Source organism: Tachysurus vachellii, chromosome 18 (genome assembly GCF_030014155.1).
Source record: "Tachysurus vachellii isolate PV-2020 chromosome 18, HZAU_Pvac_v1, whole genome shotgun sequence".
Classification (NCBI taxonomy): Eukaryota; Metazoa; Chordata; class Actinopteri; order Siluriformes; family Bagridae; genus Tachysurus; species Tachysurus vachellii.
In genome coordinates, this window is record NC_083477.1 from 16,413,624 (window position 1) to 16,431,052 (window position 17,429).

Consider the following 17,429-nt stretch of genomic DNA (forward strand, 5'->3'; position numbering starts at 1 on the left):
CTCTTGTTTGGTTGTCAAGTTGAAGAGGATCAAATAACCTCATGATTTCTACAAATACGTTTACTGACCGCACCAAATGCACCTCAAAGCCATTAACTAAAAAACAGTTCTAGCTCTTTTTCCCTGTCATCCATGAGGTCTTCATCAGCTTCATCCTTACCTTACACTCTTCATATAAAACTTCATATCACTCACATAAGTAGTTGAATTGAAGACGTGAAGTCAATATTTGTATTTTTTTTCCTCCAACACAATATCTTATAAATTTAGGTCTCAAAAAAACTTGACAACGAGGGCAAGTAAATTTTGCTCCATTTTATTACCATAAACAAAAAACCTTTTCAACTGGTAATTTAAATTAATGATCATGAGAATGTAATGTAATATTAAAAAAAAAAAAAAAAAAAAAGTAGAGGAAAATATTCACAGTGCAAACATCTCTGAAGCAGATCATTACATGCTGTGCCTGCCACCCATGCTATGTCCAGTTGCTATATCCAGTAACAGTATTTTATCATACAGTCATAATTAACGATCGGCTTCCTCCAATAGTGGGAATAAAAGGGAGATGTAAAAAGGGCACGTTTGAGTTTACATATCTAAAGTGCCTGTTTTACAGCCTCTACAGCGTTAACGACAAAAAAAAAAAAAAAAACAGAAAACAAGGAACAGATCCAAAATATGCATCAAAAAGAATTCAGAGCAAATTAATACACCAGCCTTCATTGTTAAAGGAGGCTCCTCCCTTCATGTGGCAGAGTTTAGCATGGTTAAATCATTCATTTCTACAGAACAGGACCCAAGTAAACAAAGCTTGAACAGTAGTCTTTGTAATATGCAGAATTGTCTTTATTTGCTGTACCAACGAGCTTTATATAAACAACTCGCATAAGTCTCAAGATCTCAAAGAGGGGTTTCATTTTGTTCATCCTTCGCCCTGTTGTCGTCCCGTTCTTTGTCTCGCTCATCCTTGTCCTTATCCTTATTCTTTTTTGATTTCTTCTTCTTATGCTTGTGTTTTTGTCCCTTCGCATCAGACTCCGATTCGTTGCCCACGTGCTTCTTGTGTTTTTTGTGTTTCTTGTGTTTCTTGTGCTTTTTCTTTTCCTTCTTATCTTTCTTATCTTTCTTCTTTTTCTTGCTGTCCTGACTGCCTGGTGAGCTTGGGCTGCTGCTGTGGGCATGGCTTCCAGTAGGGCTAGCGCTTCTGCTGTGGGCAGGACTTGCACTGCTTTCTTGTCCCTTTTCCTTAGGCTCCGCCTTGTTGTCTGGATCTGATGCCTCGCTGTCACTCTCGCTGTAGTCTGGGACAAAGGCGGCCTCGTCCGTTTCCCGTGTTAAATCTGAGGACAGGCGCATGGCCCGGGCTGAAGGAGGCTTCACTCGAGCATCGCTTCTGTCAGCGTCACTCTTGATCTCTGTCGATGTGGTACTTTGGCTGACTTTGTGCGGCTCCTTGTCTCTTGCTAGCCGATTATCATAGTGCCTTGTTCCTTCTCTGTGTATCGCCTTGTCTGTTTTAGAGTCCTCTGAGGAAGGCCTTTTGGACTCCCGAGACACCATCTTTCTGTCTGTGGAAGGACTATGTTCAGATATTTTTGACTCTTGGGATGTAGTATTCACCCGTTTAGTGTTGTCTGTGGGCATTTTTGAGGGTGGAGGTGGGGAGTCCTTATTCCTGAGTTGTTCTCTTGACTTTGTCTCTCTCTGCCGCAAATCTGTATGGTCTTTTGTGCTACTGCGGTGCTCCTGCTTCTTGTCACCAACACTTGCACTGCTTTCCCTATTTGATTGCTTCCTGGATGATGATGCAGACCTATCAGTCTGTCTGTCTTTGGAGGATTGAGATGAGGAGCTTCTCTCGCTTCCATGGTCACTTCCCCTTTCCTGCACTCGCTCTCGATCCTGATTTAATGCTCCAGGTTTTTTTCTGTCTGAGACATCACGATCAGTGTTGCTTTTGTCTCTATCTTTGCCTCGGTCACGCTCCCTTTCCCACTCACTGTCTTTCTCCTTATCACTTGGTGGATCCTTGGTAGGTTTTGCCTCAGGATGAACATCTTTAATGGCATGGAGTGTATCATTAGCCTTTTTGTCGCTAGATTTTGCAGCAGCAACAGCAGCAACAGCAGCAGGGGTAGCAGAGGAAGCTGTGCCATTTCCAGAAGAGGCATTCGCAATCTTGGATTCATCCTCCTCCGATTCAAAGTCTTCTTTCTCCCATTTGGAGCGAGGTACCTGGATCATGACTATTTCATCCTCAGCAGGGGTTGAGCTGTCATTGGTGTATTCCTCCAATGTTTTCACCACAGTCTTCTTCAGGTCTGGTTTCTCCTCATGCCTTTTGATGGGACTTCCACCAGTTGAGCTGGTGCTGTCAAGACACAATGGACTTTTTCATTATTTTGCATATGTTCATTATATAAAATCAATTCAATCATTTTATTTACAAAATACAGGGATCCTTTAAAGTTGGGAACCAAAATGAATACTTCGAGCAAAACCCACAAAAAAACATGATGTGGGTAAGAAAATGTTCAGATCAGGAGTGATCAAATCAAAAGAGAACCTTTAAAGCATTTGTTGTAAGCAAATATACAGTTCATTATATAGTTTATGTGCAGTGGTTCCTGACTTTCCAGCACCCTGTTTATTGATATTAACCCCCAATATAATAGGCCTTTTTTGTGCAAATCAAACGTCAGACAAAATGATCTCAGCGACTGTGGCATTGTTGCTGGTTTGACGATTTCAAAAATTGCTGATTTGTTGTGATTTTCAGACACAACAATCAACCGTTTTCCCAGAAAAGCATTAATTGAGCAGCTGTTCTTCCCATGAAAATGCTTTATCCATGAAAGAGCACAAAGGACAATAGCCACACTGATTAAATCTGATTAAAATTAAGTCTGTGGTAATTCAAATATCCAGGTAAGGTTTTTACCTATTTTCAAAACTGTCCAGTTACTGTGAGCCTGTGAAACTGTAGCCTAAGAGTCCTGTTCTTGGTTGACAGACGTGAAACCTTCGCTGTTGTAGCCCAGCCAGCTCAAAGTTTGATGCATTTTACAATCAGAGATGATCTTGGTTGACCACATTTTACAACGGTGGTAAACCAAAAAAAAAAAAAAGGAACCTAAGGCAAAGGCTCACAGACGTGGACAGCTGAAGATTGGAAAAACAGCCTGGTTATTTGAGTTACTGTAGCCTTTCCAGCAGTCCAAACCAGTCTGGTCATTCTCTGCAATGTGTCATATGATCAAGGTACTTAAACCGTGACTCAGTGGATGTTTTTATTTGTTCCATCATTGTGTATATACACAAATAAAAACATATACTCTAGAGGTTGTTCCAGATCGACAGTTTTTTTTTTTTAAATATCCAAGCTATTTCTAACGACTATGCCACAAAGATTCACTGAGATGACACTGTGCTGCTAATGCTTCATTAACTGCACGAATAAGTAGATATTCCCCAATAAACAGGTTCATCTTACCTGGTATAATCAACCAACGTGGATCCAGATCGGTCAGTGCCATGCACCTGGCGTCGCAGCTTGACCTTTGACTTCTGGTCTAGTTTGTTCTTCCCAGCACCAGATTCCTCTGAAGAAAGTCGATCAGTACTCAAAATCCTCTTTCCAGTCTCGCGATTGAGCTTGATCTTTCTAACAGGTTCAGGTTTAATGTCCATCAGAGAAGGAATGGCAGGCTTCTCCTTCTGCACCGGCATCTCACTCTCCAACTTTGGCATGGGCTTGGGTGAAACGTTGGCCATCTCAGTGACTTCGACCCGTGGAGATTTGTTTGGCATAAATTCTGGCTCCTTCACAAGCGGCTTTTCCTCTTTTCTTTTCCGTTTCTCCACCTTCACATCGCTTGATTTAATGATGGGTTTCTCGTCAGTTTTTATGGGCTTTTCCAACTTGGGTTTAACATCTTTAGCAGGAGGTTTCTCAACTTTAGTCACCTCTTTGACTGGTTCTTTTTTGACTTTAGGTTCATCTTTGATTGGTTTTTGCTCTTGGTGTTGCTTGACCGGTCTCGACTGCATCAATTTGCGAGGAAGCATGAGTTTCTCAGACATATGTGGTTTGCTCGCATCAGTTTTCTGAATAGGATCTTCTTTGATCCTTTTAATGGCTGGTTCAGTGGAAACAACCCTTTCCCGCCCAGAGTCTGCCTCTTTTTCTCTGGCAGGCTTGGTGCTTTTTACTGGGGCTTCTTTCTTTTGTGGAACACTCTCAGTCTTGCGTTTAACCTTTTCAGTCTTGGGTTTGGTTTTCTCTTTTTTCTCCTTGTCTGAAGCACTCTTGTATGGCACCGAAGTGCTATCCATGGGCTCATCCCTGACAGGTGTGGCATCATCACGACTCGAGTTCATCAGCATTGAGTCTCCCTTCCGTTCATCTTTCTTGGATTCATCCATTGAATCAGAATGACTGAACACATCTCCCTCCTCCCCTTTCCTTTTTTTCCTATGTTTCTTGTGCTTCAGACCCTTAGAATCCACAGCAGTGCTTGTAGTTGCTTCGCGCTCTTTGGTAGGTTTCAGGCTCTCTTTGCTTACTCCTCTTCCAACTGCCATATTGTTGACATGAAGATGGCCGTACTTTTCTGCACACCTTTCCTGATATGTCAACGGGCGATTTCTTGGCGGGACAGGGTGTGGTGGATAGTCCTCCCTGCGCCCCCTGCCATATGGTGAGCCGTCTCTGGGCCTGTGAGGTGTGAAGCGCTCTGGAGAATATTGCTCTCGTCCACCTGGACCACGACCCCTTATCTGACCACCTTGTGCCCCCTCGTAATTTTTGAAATACTTCTCATACCACTCTCTGTACTCTCTCTCCCACTCTCGATACCTTTCCCTTTCGTAGGGGTCGCTCTGATCAAACGCTCGGCCATAGTAAGCTTTGGCGTCATATGGGGGAACCTCTCTGTACCTTCCTCCGAATTTGCGGTCTTCAACCTGAGAAGCTGGCTGTGGTTTCTTACCAGGACTGTAAGTCCTATAAATTGGTGACCGAGAACGAGAACGATAGGTGCCTCCACTCGCTCCTCCTCCATCACGCCCTCTATAGGAAGGAGAGCGAGTTCGAGACCGATGGTATGGTGGTGAACGGGATCTAGAACGATAACTGCGGCTACGACCTCTGCCCCTTCGAGCGTATGGAGAGTAGGAACGAGAACGTGATCGGGAACGAGATCGGGAGCGAGATCTAGAGCGAGACCGGGAAACGGAGCGTGAATAGGAACGTGGAGATCGAGAACGGGATCTGGACTTTGAGTAAGAGTAGGATGAGCCACTGTAGGAGGAGCGATATGGAGACTTTGACCTGTAGGGAAAATAACGGTACATGTTCGTTAGAGTCTTACTTCAATTTAGCACCAGTTGGAAAAACCATAGGGTTTACCTACCTGGAATAGGACCGTCTTCTCTCCTTCTGGATCTTTCTGTACTCCAACAACTCTTTGGCAAAGTCATTGGTAAACTCCTCAAGTTTTGACTTCTCCCTAATAGCAAATCAATAAGGGAACAATATATTCAAAAACAAGAAAAGGAAATAAAACTATACAACAAAAAAAAAAAAACATAGCTATTACTATTTGTCTTTGTTCAAAGCAAACAATTTAAAGTTTCTAAATAGCTTAAAGATAGAGACATTTACATACTCTTCCTTCAGCCGACGCTGCTGTCTGTAAAACTCCTCCTTCGATAGAAAGTGTGCTGATGGTATTGGGGGTACTGCGGGGGTTGTGAGCGGGGGCTGAGTACCAGGCGGTACCCAGGGGTTGGGTACATTTGTTGGGGCAGGAGGGTAACCTGGAGGAGGTATGTTGAAAGGGGGGGCAGGTTGTTGCCCAGGAGGGAACTGTAATGGGAACTGTGGGGGCACAACACCAGATGGATGGGGCATAGTATGTTGTGGGGGAGGGAAAAGAGAGGGTGTGTAAAGGGTTGGAGCAACAGGAAGAGGTTGGACTGGAGGAACCAGTGCCCTAGGGTGCCGATCATTAGGGAGGGGCCGGCCTCGGCCTGAGGACCTAAAAAATAAGTGTAAAAAGACAAACTGACAAAATATTTTTGATTTAATGAAAATCCAAATTTCACATATTTACACATCAGGCATGTCAAAAGTGTGTCAGGCTGATGCATTTGTTGCTAAATATCCCGATTGATAAGAGGTTTGAAATGAAACAATGCACTCTCTCAAGTTCTGGCACATTTATAGCAGCAAACTCAGTTGTGGAAGGGTATACCAGATATACCAGAACTATTCTTCCACCTGTTAGGAACTTGATCACAGATGTCTCATCACCAAATTCTATGCTCATGTGGGATCTTGTATACTTCAAATTGCACACTTTCCTTCAAATTCATAAATGTTATGAAGGTGTGATTTTCAAAGATGTCATTTCAGTTATTAAAATTTAACAGCAGCCATAGATATTTATACAAGACTTTTTTTGCCAGACACATTCAGTTTTCTAATTTTAAAGAAAATTGCCATAACATGCAACTATATACTCACGGATCCCAAGGAGGCCGTATTGCTGGTAGTCTTGGGGCACCAGGCCTCAGTGGCAATGGTCCTAAGAATGAAAGTATTCAAAAAGTTAAAGTTTTCTTTAAATACATTTTTAAAAATCCAGTAATATATAAGCATTTCTGCCGACCCTGATAAACCGGATTTCTTTTCAGCAAAACGATGTGCGTGTGTACACAAAGACTCACCTGGTCTGGGAATGGGGAGAGGAAGTGTGTGCACATGTGGCTGGCTGATCACTGGAACATGGTGACTCTAAGGAAAATAAACAAAGAATGTAACTGATGTACATATAAAATGTCCTTATTCAAATTTTAAATGCGAGACTGTGAGCCAATGAGCACATGCAATACTTTTGGAATAACTGGAGTAGGTAGCAGACTGTCAGGTAAAACCACGGGTGCTGGCTGTGTTTCTGGCTCTCTGTGGGGAAAAAGTGATTTGCATTAAATACCCAGAAAGCAATAAAACTGCAACTTTAAATACTTTCATGCTATTCATATCAGTGTAGTAGAATTTAACAATATTACAGGACATAGTACAAATGCAAGATTCAGCACCAATGCTGACAAACAACAATATTAAGCAACGATGCAGCAAAGAAAAAAACAAGTGTCCTGCTATTTTTTTTTTTTTAACTGTTGCTTACTTGGATATGACAGCATCATCTTGCTTAAGCTGCGGTGGAGGAGAAAGAGCCACTGGAAGAGGGCCACTACTGTTCCCGGCCACAGATGAAGCATCAACCTCGGGTGGTGTCGCTGAGGCCTGCTGAGTGACAGCAGTGGGTGGTGTAATGGCAGGGGGCGGGGCTACAGAAGCAGGTGGGTTTTGGGGCGGTGTGTTGGCGCGTAGTGGATCCTGTTGGCGGGAATTTAGAAGTTTGAGGGGCTGAGCAGGGCGTTGAATTCGGGGCTGAGGCTGGGGGGCAGGGACAGAACTCTGAGTAGCAGCTTTGCGAATTCTCTTGGTGTAGCCTGTTTCATTCCTGAAGTTGTTCACAGCCTAAACAAATCAAACATTTTTGAACTTGTTTAGTAGTAGACTAAAAGTGTAAATAGCCATGTTACAAGAGCTAATGCATCTAATATGCTAGCAGTTTCTATCCACCATTTTATATGTTCTTACTTGACGTAGGAATTTGTTGGCAATTAAAGCGTCAGGTGAAACTTCAGACTGGTTGCAGGTGGGACAAACGTGTTCCTCTGACTCCAACAAACTCGTTCGAATACCTGTAGGGACAGGGGCCACATATTATTTACTCATATTGAAACACTACTCAGCAAGTGGTTGTTTGATGGGTACAAAAGCTGTGTAACTACAGACCCAATACAGTAACAATGCCCTACCTACTGTGTTAACAATACTGAATACACAATGCAGCACCAGGTGAACACACAGGTCCACAATGATGGAGTGAACCGCTCACACTGTGTTCTGACTCACATTCATCACAGTAACTGTTTCCACAGCAGGGAATCACAACGGCATCAGTCATGAGGTCTTTACAGATCAGACAGAGCAGCTCATCTGGAACGGGATCTTCATCATCAGATGAGGAAGACTGTTCCTGAGGAACGAAAGGTGGCTTCTCCTTTTTTCCAATTGCATAAGCTTCACTGTTATAAGCACAAATATCACAAGAGTGAATTGATTGCAATTCCAAAATACTAGGGACTAGAAATCTAGAGGAACACTATTTATATTGCATTGGTGGATCACTGGATTGCAGAACACTGATGATGTTTAGAGAGGTTATTCTTACGCGTCAATGGTGGGAATGGCGTAAGTGCCCGTGTTGGTCAGCATGGCACCTTTAATATTTGGATCATCCACTTCCATCATGAAGCTGCGAGGAATCCCTGTGCTCTTTTTAATCCGCTGTGGAGCCTCAAAACTTTTATCCTGCTAACACAACAGTCAGGTCCAATTATGGAACTTTAGCCACAGAATTATACCCTTTTTAACATTCAAGTGTTATATTAAAAAGAAATGAATAAAACTAAATATTTTTATAATATCAAAAAATTGTTCCTGAAAGTTTTTTTCTATTAAAAAGCTGGCCAATTATAATTATTAATAATATTACCATTACTACTATTAATGAAAACCCAGTTACCCCGTTGGTTGGGCAGTTTCTGATGTAGTGTCCACTTTTCCCACAGCGAAAGCAGGTGTAATTTGGAGGAGGCGGCCCCACCAGCTTCTTTGTATAACTAAAGAATATAAGAAAACAAAGTGGTTAAGGTGTAAGTAAACCACTTTTTTCCTGAAGGAAATACTGTGGCTTGGAGAATTATAAGTAGGGGGTTGAAAAGAAAAAAAGAATAAGGAAAAGAAGGAGATCTCTTTACACTAGGACCATCGACAGAAAATAAAAAAAAAGTGGAAGAGTGCTAGCTAATAGGTCAGCATATTTTACAAATAATGGTGTTTTGGAGAAAAAGTAATAATGTAATAATTAATACTTACTGAATGGGGTCGTAATCATGATTGGACTGCGACATCATTGCTTTGATTTTGTCTTCCTCTGAGGCATTTGCCTCTGCCAGATTCGCCGTCTGTTCAACAGGCAATAACGGTTTCAAACGATGACGCATTAATAATGCAAATAATTTAATGCGAGCCCAGAGATCCTTCATGGAGTAAAGAGATGCTGCGCTGCTTTATTTGTTTAAAACTAGACAAGGAGTACTGGAAACCCGAGAATGGTAAAATAAACATTTTTCCTTTCAGATCTTTCCAATAATTGGACGAACAGTTCAGCACAGTGCATTTTATCCACTTGCAAGCTGGTAACATAACTGTTATACTTTGAAATTTGTTGTTACATGAAATACCCATGTATATTATAAATGCTACAATTTTCTGCACACATCTCAAACACAACAGGTTTGAGAACACGACAGCGACACATTTCTGATTAATTCTCAAAATTACCAGGCAGACAGATCTTATCTCAACATGCCCTGAGGAGCTAAGTGCTATATATATATATATATATATATATATATATATATATATATATATATATATATATATATATATATATATATATATATATATATAAAATAAATACTTGATACTTTTACAAAATTCTAGGAGGAGAAAAAAAATAGTAAAACAATGTACTTCATAGTAAAACAAAAACAAAATCCCACTTCTGTAACAATGCGGCGTTGAATCAGAGGTGAAGAAAATTTGGTTCGGTCTTCAGTAAATGATGAAAAATAAAAAGGCATTTCGTGTACTCCATGTCTCAGCGCTAAAGTAAGACTGAGAGCATCCTCTTTACATCACCAAGCATTCTCATGACTTATACAATTAAAAGTAGAGATTTAGGAAGTTAATACAAAGCCATAATCAGGAATGATTTGTTATATTTTAATGTTCTAATGTTTTGTTTCTCTGCTCATTCATTTGGTCAAATCTCGATAAGCCCATGTGACATGAAAGTCTGGAGGTTGCAAGTAGATAACAGTAGTTTTAAATCCTTACACACACACACACAGAGTTGGTCCCAATACACAGTACTGGATCAGAATCACAACAAACCATTTCCGGACAGAAAGAAGGATCTGATTAGGTAACCGTTCATGTCTTCTTCTAAAACAGCAGCTTGGACAGTTCGTTCCTGTTCCAAGGCAAATTCCAGGTTTCTATAAATATATGTTGTCTAATCTGTTAGTTCTCGGGAATAACAGACAGATCTTTGTGGCAGATGCACCACATAATTGCATGAAAAATGTGTAATTGCTGATAAGTTTCCTGTGAGGATACATGTAAGGAGCCTTCAGTGACGATGCTTTGTTTCAGCATGGGAAAGTCTTCAGAACGCAAAGAAAGAGATAGAGGAGGAAGTGAGGGAACGATTGTTTACAGCTGCTAGAACATGAGTCATATGAGTGCATTGGTTTATGTGTATTCCATGTTAAATTTAGAAGTAACTATGAACTGGATACAAAAGAAAGACACACAACCTCCAAACCTTTAGGTCATATCAGTCTTATGAGGTTGAACCCTGGGATCATGATAAAGCTGAGCAGCAAGCTGTCTTTAAAAATGTGAGAAACACCAGACAAATCACTGATACACACACTCAAAATGACTGAATTGAAACTTCCAGGAAGAAGATAACCCAAAAAAAAAACCCCACAACATCTAACACTTGACAGTCAAACATCTGATTCATCAAACACAAATGCTGAAAAGATGTTAATCAAACATTTACAGCATTTGGCAGACAAACAAACCCTGACATGTGTAGAAATGTGGAAAGAAAAACCACGTGACTTCTGTAGCAACTTAATGATGACAAAATTTCATCTCAAGACAATACAGTCGCGACTTTTTTATTTATTCAACCCATTTGTTAAAAACGGTTCAAGAATTTTCAGTAATTTAATGCAGTATCAGATAAAAGGTACCGAAGGCTACGATCAGAAACTTATTTTAAACTCGTCTCTTTTCCACCCCGCAGAATATATAATGACAGAATATCGTTATTTAAACGCGGCTACGTCGACATGCACTACTTTCTCACACAATCGATATAGACAAATTATATGTACCTTAGAGAGCTGGGCCAGAGAAATGGAGGGAGAATCATCAATCTGTTCATAAAAAAAACAAAATATTGGACAAGAAATTATATTGCAAGGACATGGAACAGTGAAACGGCTCCAAACTGAGTCACAACGTTGAAATTAAAATGCAAACTTGTGTTAGATAGAAAGGAAGCACAGATTTCCTACAAACATGTACATAAACTTCTCTGAAACCGTTTTTACAAATTGTTTTGTCCTCGCTAGTTGGATTAGCGCCATGTCTTCTGTAAAAACATGCTGAAAATGTTAAAAATGTCACAGCTGACTTTACCGTAATGTAATGATCTTCGTTTGGTTGCAACTTCGGGACTGAAGTGAAAACACGAGGCCTTATGAACGATGTTAGAACGCTTTAAAACGCAGGGAGTTTATTGATAAATCTCAACGTTTTCAGCATCATACAGACAACACTTACTTTAGTCAGAAATAAAAATAAATGAGTGGCACTTTGAGCACTGATGAGACATCATTGCAAATAGGAGCACAGACGATTTAATTAGAGAGAGAAAATAAAAAATGGTGGATGAGAGATTTTTATGGTTAGCCATTTAGCCATTTCAAGTGCAGCAAATTATAAAAATTATTTGAGCATGACAAAGAATAAACAGAACATTTAAATCAGAATAAATATTTGTAAAAAGCTACAACATACATACACAAACGTGACTGACAAGTGTCATCATACACAAAGGAAATAGACCAGGTACAAGTTACCATGGAAACAAGCACAGCTCTATCCAGTAAGAGGAAAATATATAAATTAGAGTCAACATGGCAAGAAGTTCAGAACAATGCTAGATGCATTACTGTACAGATTTGTGATATGATAAATCACCCTTGTGAAGGATAAGTATATCGGATAAGAGCAGCTAAAGCATTTACAATAAAAAAAAAAATGTATATTGTGCAGAAAAGCAAAACATCCCACCTTCAGCCCCAATACAAAATTCAAAAGAAAAACAAAAAAAAATAAACGAAAGCAGTGTAAATGATGGTAACTAAATATTAAAAGAGCATCTGCTCAGACACCTTAAATAAAATTAATTTAAAAATAGAATCTGATCGACCTTTACAAAATCTTTGCCTGTGAAAATTAAGGGGAAGCACTGGGTTAGTCATTCATGGAAAATGCTTAATGTTTGCAATTTAAGCCACGTAGCTGCAGATCATTTGCCCTCAAAGATAAAGCGAACAGAACAATTAAAACCTTATGAACAAGTTTCATTTTAAGTGGTATAATAAGAAATGATTAAGGCTGTTGTCTGTCTATAGATCTATAAATCTAAAGCGGTGTACTTCCTACATGTATAGACACATGCGCACACGTGTGTGTGTGTATATATATATATATATATATATAAATAAAATAATGTATGTATGTATGCATATACACACACCACATATACACACACACACATATATATATATATATATATATATATAAAAAAACATACATACACACAATTCAGTCTATGTTTATAAGACTCATTTGAATTTGGGGTTTGATTTCGAGAAAATGATTCTATAGTACCGAATAAACAGAGACACACAAGACAGACCAAATTAAAAAAAAAAATGTTGATGTGTGTGACGTTTCAAATGTGGGAACATCTGAACACTGAAGAAACTAAACATCATTTCAAAGGTCTTTCTGAAGCTAAAGGATGGCTTTTGTAAACCTTAGGCAATCCTGATGCGTCCCTGTTCTCCTGATCAGTTATTGTTTACGTTATACTCAAACCCCCCTTTTAAAAACCATACGATGGACACAGCTACAGCTTCAGCGTTTTGATTGGCTATGCAGTCCCTTTGTCTTTACAGTCTATACTGTGAATGTAGATTTGTCAGTGTCATTTACACTAGTAATATATTAAAGGAAAATATATTTCTCTTTAATATATTCATAAATTGCAAAAAAAATAAATAAAAAAAATAAAATAAAGAAATGTAGCACACATGAGTATTACGGGGGGGGAAGAGAGAGTTGTGTCTTCATTTTGTATTTTTTTTTTAATCCTTGACCTCAAACAATGCATACTGGTACACAAGTTAACATGTGCTTCACAGTTTATTTCACTTTACTTTGTGGAATTGCTAAAATAAGAGCAAGGATATGCTTTTATGGACCAATCACATTTCAGTTTAAAGTTTGTTGCATATTGGCTAGTATGATGGTAGCTGAATTTGCTGCGACATCAATTTTGGCAAATCGGAAAAAGACTGGTGAAATATAATCATCATCAATCACAAGCTGTCATGAAAAACGCATTTGAGACACACGGAAAATACTCGGGGTGACCAGCTACCTGTTTAACATCCAGTCGAGGGATAATCAGCAGGGCCTGGTGAGCCTTTACTTACTTAGCACAGTGACTGAACCTGCTTCTTGGCTTCAGCGAATGACTGTTTAACATACCATCTTTACATTACATTGATTAGATCTCTGAGATGTGAGTTTCTATAATGAACACCCCAAAGAGCTGTCATAAAATTACAGAACAGCATAAATGTGGAAAGTAGCGATGCTTTTACAAACAGCAGCAACAATGTTCTTGTGCCATATACTTTTTTTTTATTTATTTTTTTTTTCAAAAGGGAGCCAACATTAAATGACAAATGCAGAAGAAAAGTAGTGTTTTTAGTTGTACATGTCAATTGTCTGAGGGTTGAGGGGTTAGAGGAAGACTGAAGTTTATCAATTTTGCATAAAATATTATAAATATAAAGTATTAGTGGCCTATTTTAAAGTATTAAGTAAGTATTAATACTTTTAAAGATTAGTGGACAATTTTCCACTGAATATCCCACGTGCACTAGGTACAGTGTACAAGGCCGTAACGTTACACCCTATATAACACCCAGCTTAACTAGTGGGTCAGAAACCGTTTGGGATTCAGCTGAACATTTTTCATAAGAAACTCATCAAAAGTAAAGAACTTTTTTTTTGGGCGTCTGAAACTTAAGGACGGTAACTGAGGACGCAGTCATGGAGAGACAGGAACACACACTCGTTCCGTCATCATTTATTCCACAGAATCCCTGTTCATCACATCATCTGTTTATCCACACTATAATGTTTACACCAACATTCAAAATGTGCATGAAAACAAGCGTCTCAAAGTGCACTGTTAAATATATTTATCAAGGGAGAAGTGGAACACTTCATTTAATAAATTAGTGACAATCAGTTACCTTCACCTGAGCAATAATATTAAGCATTACCATTAACTGTTATAACAATTAGCATAAATTATTAAAACAGACAGTAAAGCTGTTTGGTAAACTTAAAAAAAATTAATAAAAAAAATTTTTTATTCATAAAACAAAGACAGATTGTACAAAGTACAACAGACAGACTTTTAAAGATCTTATAAAGATCAGTGTGATCAGACAGTACATCAAACTGTACAGTAAACCCCAGTGTGTGTGTTCAGTGTGTAATACAGAGCAGCAGCAAGCACACACACTTCCATACACATGTATCAATGTCATTGCCAGTCTCAGCACAACACATGATATGAAAGAACAAGGCACGTGAGAGGGAGAAAAAGGTGTGTAGTGTGTGTGTGAAAGATTAGAATAAATGAGCTGGTGTTACATACGGCTTTTGAAGATCCAACTGATGGTTCAGAGCGATCACTGCAACACAAACACGATCACAATCATCAGAAGGGCTCTCAACACAAGCACTACCACAGTTCATTAACAGTTATAGCATTTACAACCAAAAGGGCATAAAATTACATGTGAGAGCAATGAGGCTCTTCAAAAAAAAAAAATGCAGATATTCATACAAGATTGAGTTCATCCTACCAACATGTCTCTCTATATAACTTTTCATATCGGCCCAATTACTCCTCCGGCTGTATATCTTTTCTTATGGCAATTTGCATCTATATAAATATTTAAATAATAGCTGTCTAAATAATAGCAGAAATATCAAATGCATTTTTGACAAATGGGCTGGACAAAGGATACACAACACCATTTTTTATATATATATATATATATATATATATATATATATATATATATATATATATATATATATATATATACATATATACACACACACACACACACACACATATATATACACATATATACACATATATATACACACAGTTTCGTTAATCTCCCTTATTCAGTCGGCTTCATGTCTAGCTACAAGCAAGTTGCTTTAAAAAAAACAAAAAAAACAAAAAAAAAAAAACACCCTCTCCTGATACAGCCCCAATGCACAAAGCTAGTCTGAGGTTTAGGATGAAAAAGGGTGAGACGGAGAGCTGACTTACATGAGAAATGTTTTGCTGGCTGCCTTTACACCACCGATTGGTATTCGTCTGATGATGACAGACGAGTTTTTGGGGATTAGAGCGCCATCATCTGTGTATTCTGAGAAGAAAAAACATCACAGAATAATTAATAAAAAGGTTTGAACTTATAGTGATCAATAATAAAGATTAAACAGTCGAAGGTGATCTGGGTGCCAAAATGTTACACATACTAATCGGACCGGTACAAGCCAAAAATACAGCTGGAACTAGATTTTTTTTTCAATTGGCATAAAAAAATGTATTCATCTTAGTCAGATGTGAATCAGATTTTCATTAACAAAGAAATCACTGTACAATCAAGTAGAGCATCAGTTAAAGCTTGATGATTACGACAGAGTGGGACAAATGCAATCTCTGAAATGTATTCGAGTGATTACAGCCTTCAAAAACAACTTGGTTGTTCTATGACTCTACAGAAACGTGTCTCCACTTGCAGAACTGCGGCTTACACTGGATGTTTTTTGTATTCCGCACCAGTCTGTGCACACTATACAGATGTGCATGAAAATCCCAGATGATTTCAGTTTAACACCCTTTAACCACACCGTATGGGACCAACAACAATGTTCCCCCCCATTCTGATGTTAACGTGAGCATTAACACGTTTGGTGTAGTCACATGGCAGGTTGGTTATTTAACTGCACAATTAATTTACTTTTAAAGTGATCGGTTGGTGTACTGTGCACAATATTGTTCTAGAGCTACTATACTGTAAAATGGCTCTGGCCAGAAATCAGAGCACACAGTTAAATGAGTAGTGTGAGATTAAATGGAGTACCTTCTTTAGTCTGGGCGTTGGTGATCTGGAGGTCGCAGTCAGCAGCTTTCAGCTTCTCCCTCCCCATAATCTGTCGCTTCAGCTCGCTCACGGTGATGTGCAGCCCGTCGAAAGTCACCGTGTCGTAGTTAAGTTTAGAGGAAAACTTGTAATGAACACAAGACATTTTTACACACACGCTTTCCTGTCAGATCACAGGTTTATTTACTATAAACACAATGAGCTAATGCTCCCTTTCCTCTCTATGCCAAGGCCAACAAACCCCATTAAGCCCATAGCCCAACAACAGCAGCGGAATTAGCAGCTAAAGAAAACTCGCAGGATGTCATGGTGGATCCAGAGACGGTCAATGATTACCAAACACTACAAACAGTCCGGAGTTAAATATATTACAAGGTGAAATAAGCGTCCGTTGTTGGGGAGGTCAGTGTTCATTAAAGCGTCCGTGTGAAAGCCTGAGCAGGTTCACGGCGTAAACACGCAGCGTCCACTTTCAACAACGACTTTACAAATGCACAGATTCCCAAATGTAGTCCAAGTGATGGAGGGGGAAAAAACGCAGTCCCGATCAAAAATCACCCGAGATTTATTTTCTCCAGAAGCTCTCCGATGTGAAATCCAAAAAAAATATAAAGAAAACAAAGGCCTACAGCACTGCGGCTAGCGGCTAGCAGCTAGCGTTATAGGGAAACGCTCTAAATATTCAATAAAAACAAAACACGAAGAGGAAATACAATATCCAAGGTTTTGTTTATTCCTGCAGCAATTAAACCAATTGTGCCGTGTTTCCGAGCGCCGTTGTAGACATTTTAAAGAAACAAATCCGTGTTGTGAAGACGCGTTTCGCTAACCAGGCCGTTCACTCCACGGGGTTCACCACAAAGAAGCGCAGGGGCAACGACATCTACGTCATAAATAGGAGACCGATGCTGCATTATTCTTCAACTCGTATCTCAATTCCAGCCCTCGTACTGGGAAACTCGGAATTCCTGCTGGTCGACGTGGGACGTGTTTTTCTTTCCTCGGAACGGTCTTCTCCACCACGAATTCAGCAACTGACTTCAAATCACCACGGAAACAAATTCCTTGTGTGTGTCAACACACTTGGCCAATAAACCCGATTCTGATTCTGATTCTGATAAACAAACGCTTGACTTGCA

The 17,429-nt window shown here is 39.4% G+C and overlaps 1 protein-coding gene across 2 annotated transcripts; it reads right to left on the bottom strand.

Annotated features, from left to right (window-relative positions):
• Positions 1 to 300: 300 nt before the first annotated feature.
• On the bottom strand, positions 301 to 17,166 carry rbbp6 (retinoblastoma binding protein 6). Of its 2 annotated transcripts, none has more exons than XM_060892392.1 (17): positions 16,270 to 17,166; positions 15,450 to 15,549; positions 14,757 to 14,793; positions 11,119 to 11,160; positions 9,020 to 9,108; positions 8,667 to 8,763; positions 8,313 to 8,452; positions 7,994 to 8,166; positions 7,676 to 7,779; positions 7,197 to 7,552; positions 6,901 to 6,970; positions 6,736 to 6,802; positions 6,533 to 6,593; positions 5,673 to 6,044; positions 5,418 to 5,513; positions 3,497 to 5,335; positions 301 to 2,374 (listed from the first exon to the last, which is right to left on the bottom strand). In XM_060892392.1, exons 1-17 carry the CDS (start codon positions 16,433 to 16,435, stop codon positions 904 to 906), a joined length of 5,280 nt encoding a protein of 1,759 aa, XP_060748375.1. In that variant the 5' UTR covers positions 16,436 to 17,166; the 3' UTR covers positions 301 to 903. The 2 variants fall into 2 exon arrangements, with proteins under 2 accessions (XP_060748375.1, XP_060748374.1); XM_060892391.1 differs by having other exon boundaries at positions 8,313 to 8,455.
• Between the last annotated feature and the right edge of the window lie 263 nt (positions 17,167 to 17,429).

What these genes read in the sequence shown, in the direction of transcription:
- rbbp6 (XM_060892391.1), bottom strand. Translation starts at nt 16,435, where the DNA reads ATGTCTTGTGTTCATTACAAGTTTTCCTCTAAACTTAACTACGACACG. An exon ending in CAACGCCCAGACTAAAGAAG is followed by an intron (nt 15,550 to 16,269) that starts GTACTCCATTTA and finishes TTTTCTTCTCAG; the next exon opens with AATACACAGATGATGGCGCT. An exon ending in CTACTCCAGTTATTCCAAAA is followed by an intron (nt 6,803 to 6,900) that starts GTATTGCATGTG and finishes TATTTTCCTTAG; the next exon opens with AGTCACCATGTTCCAGTGAT.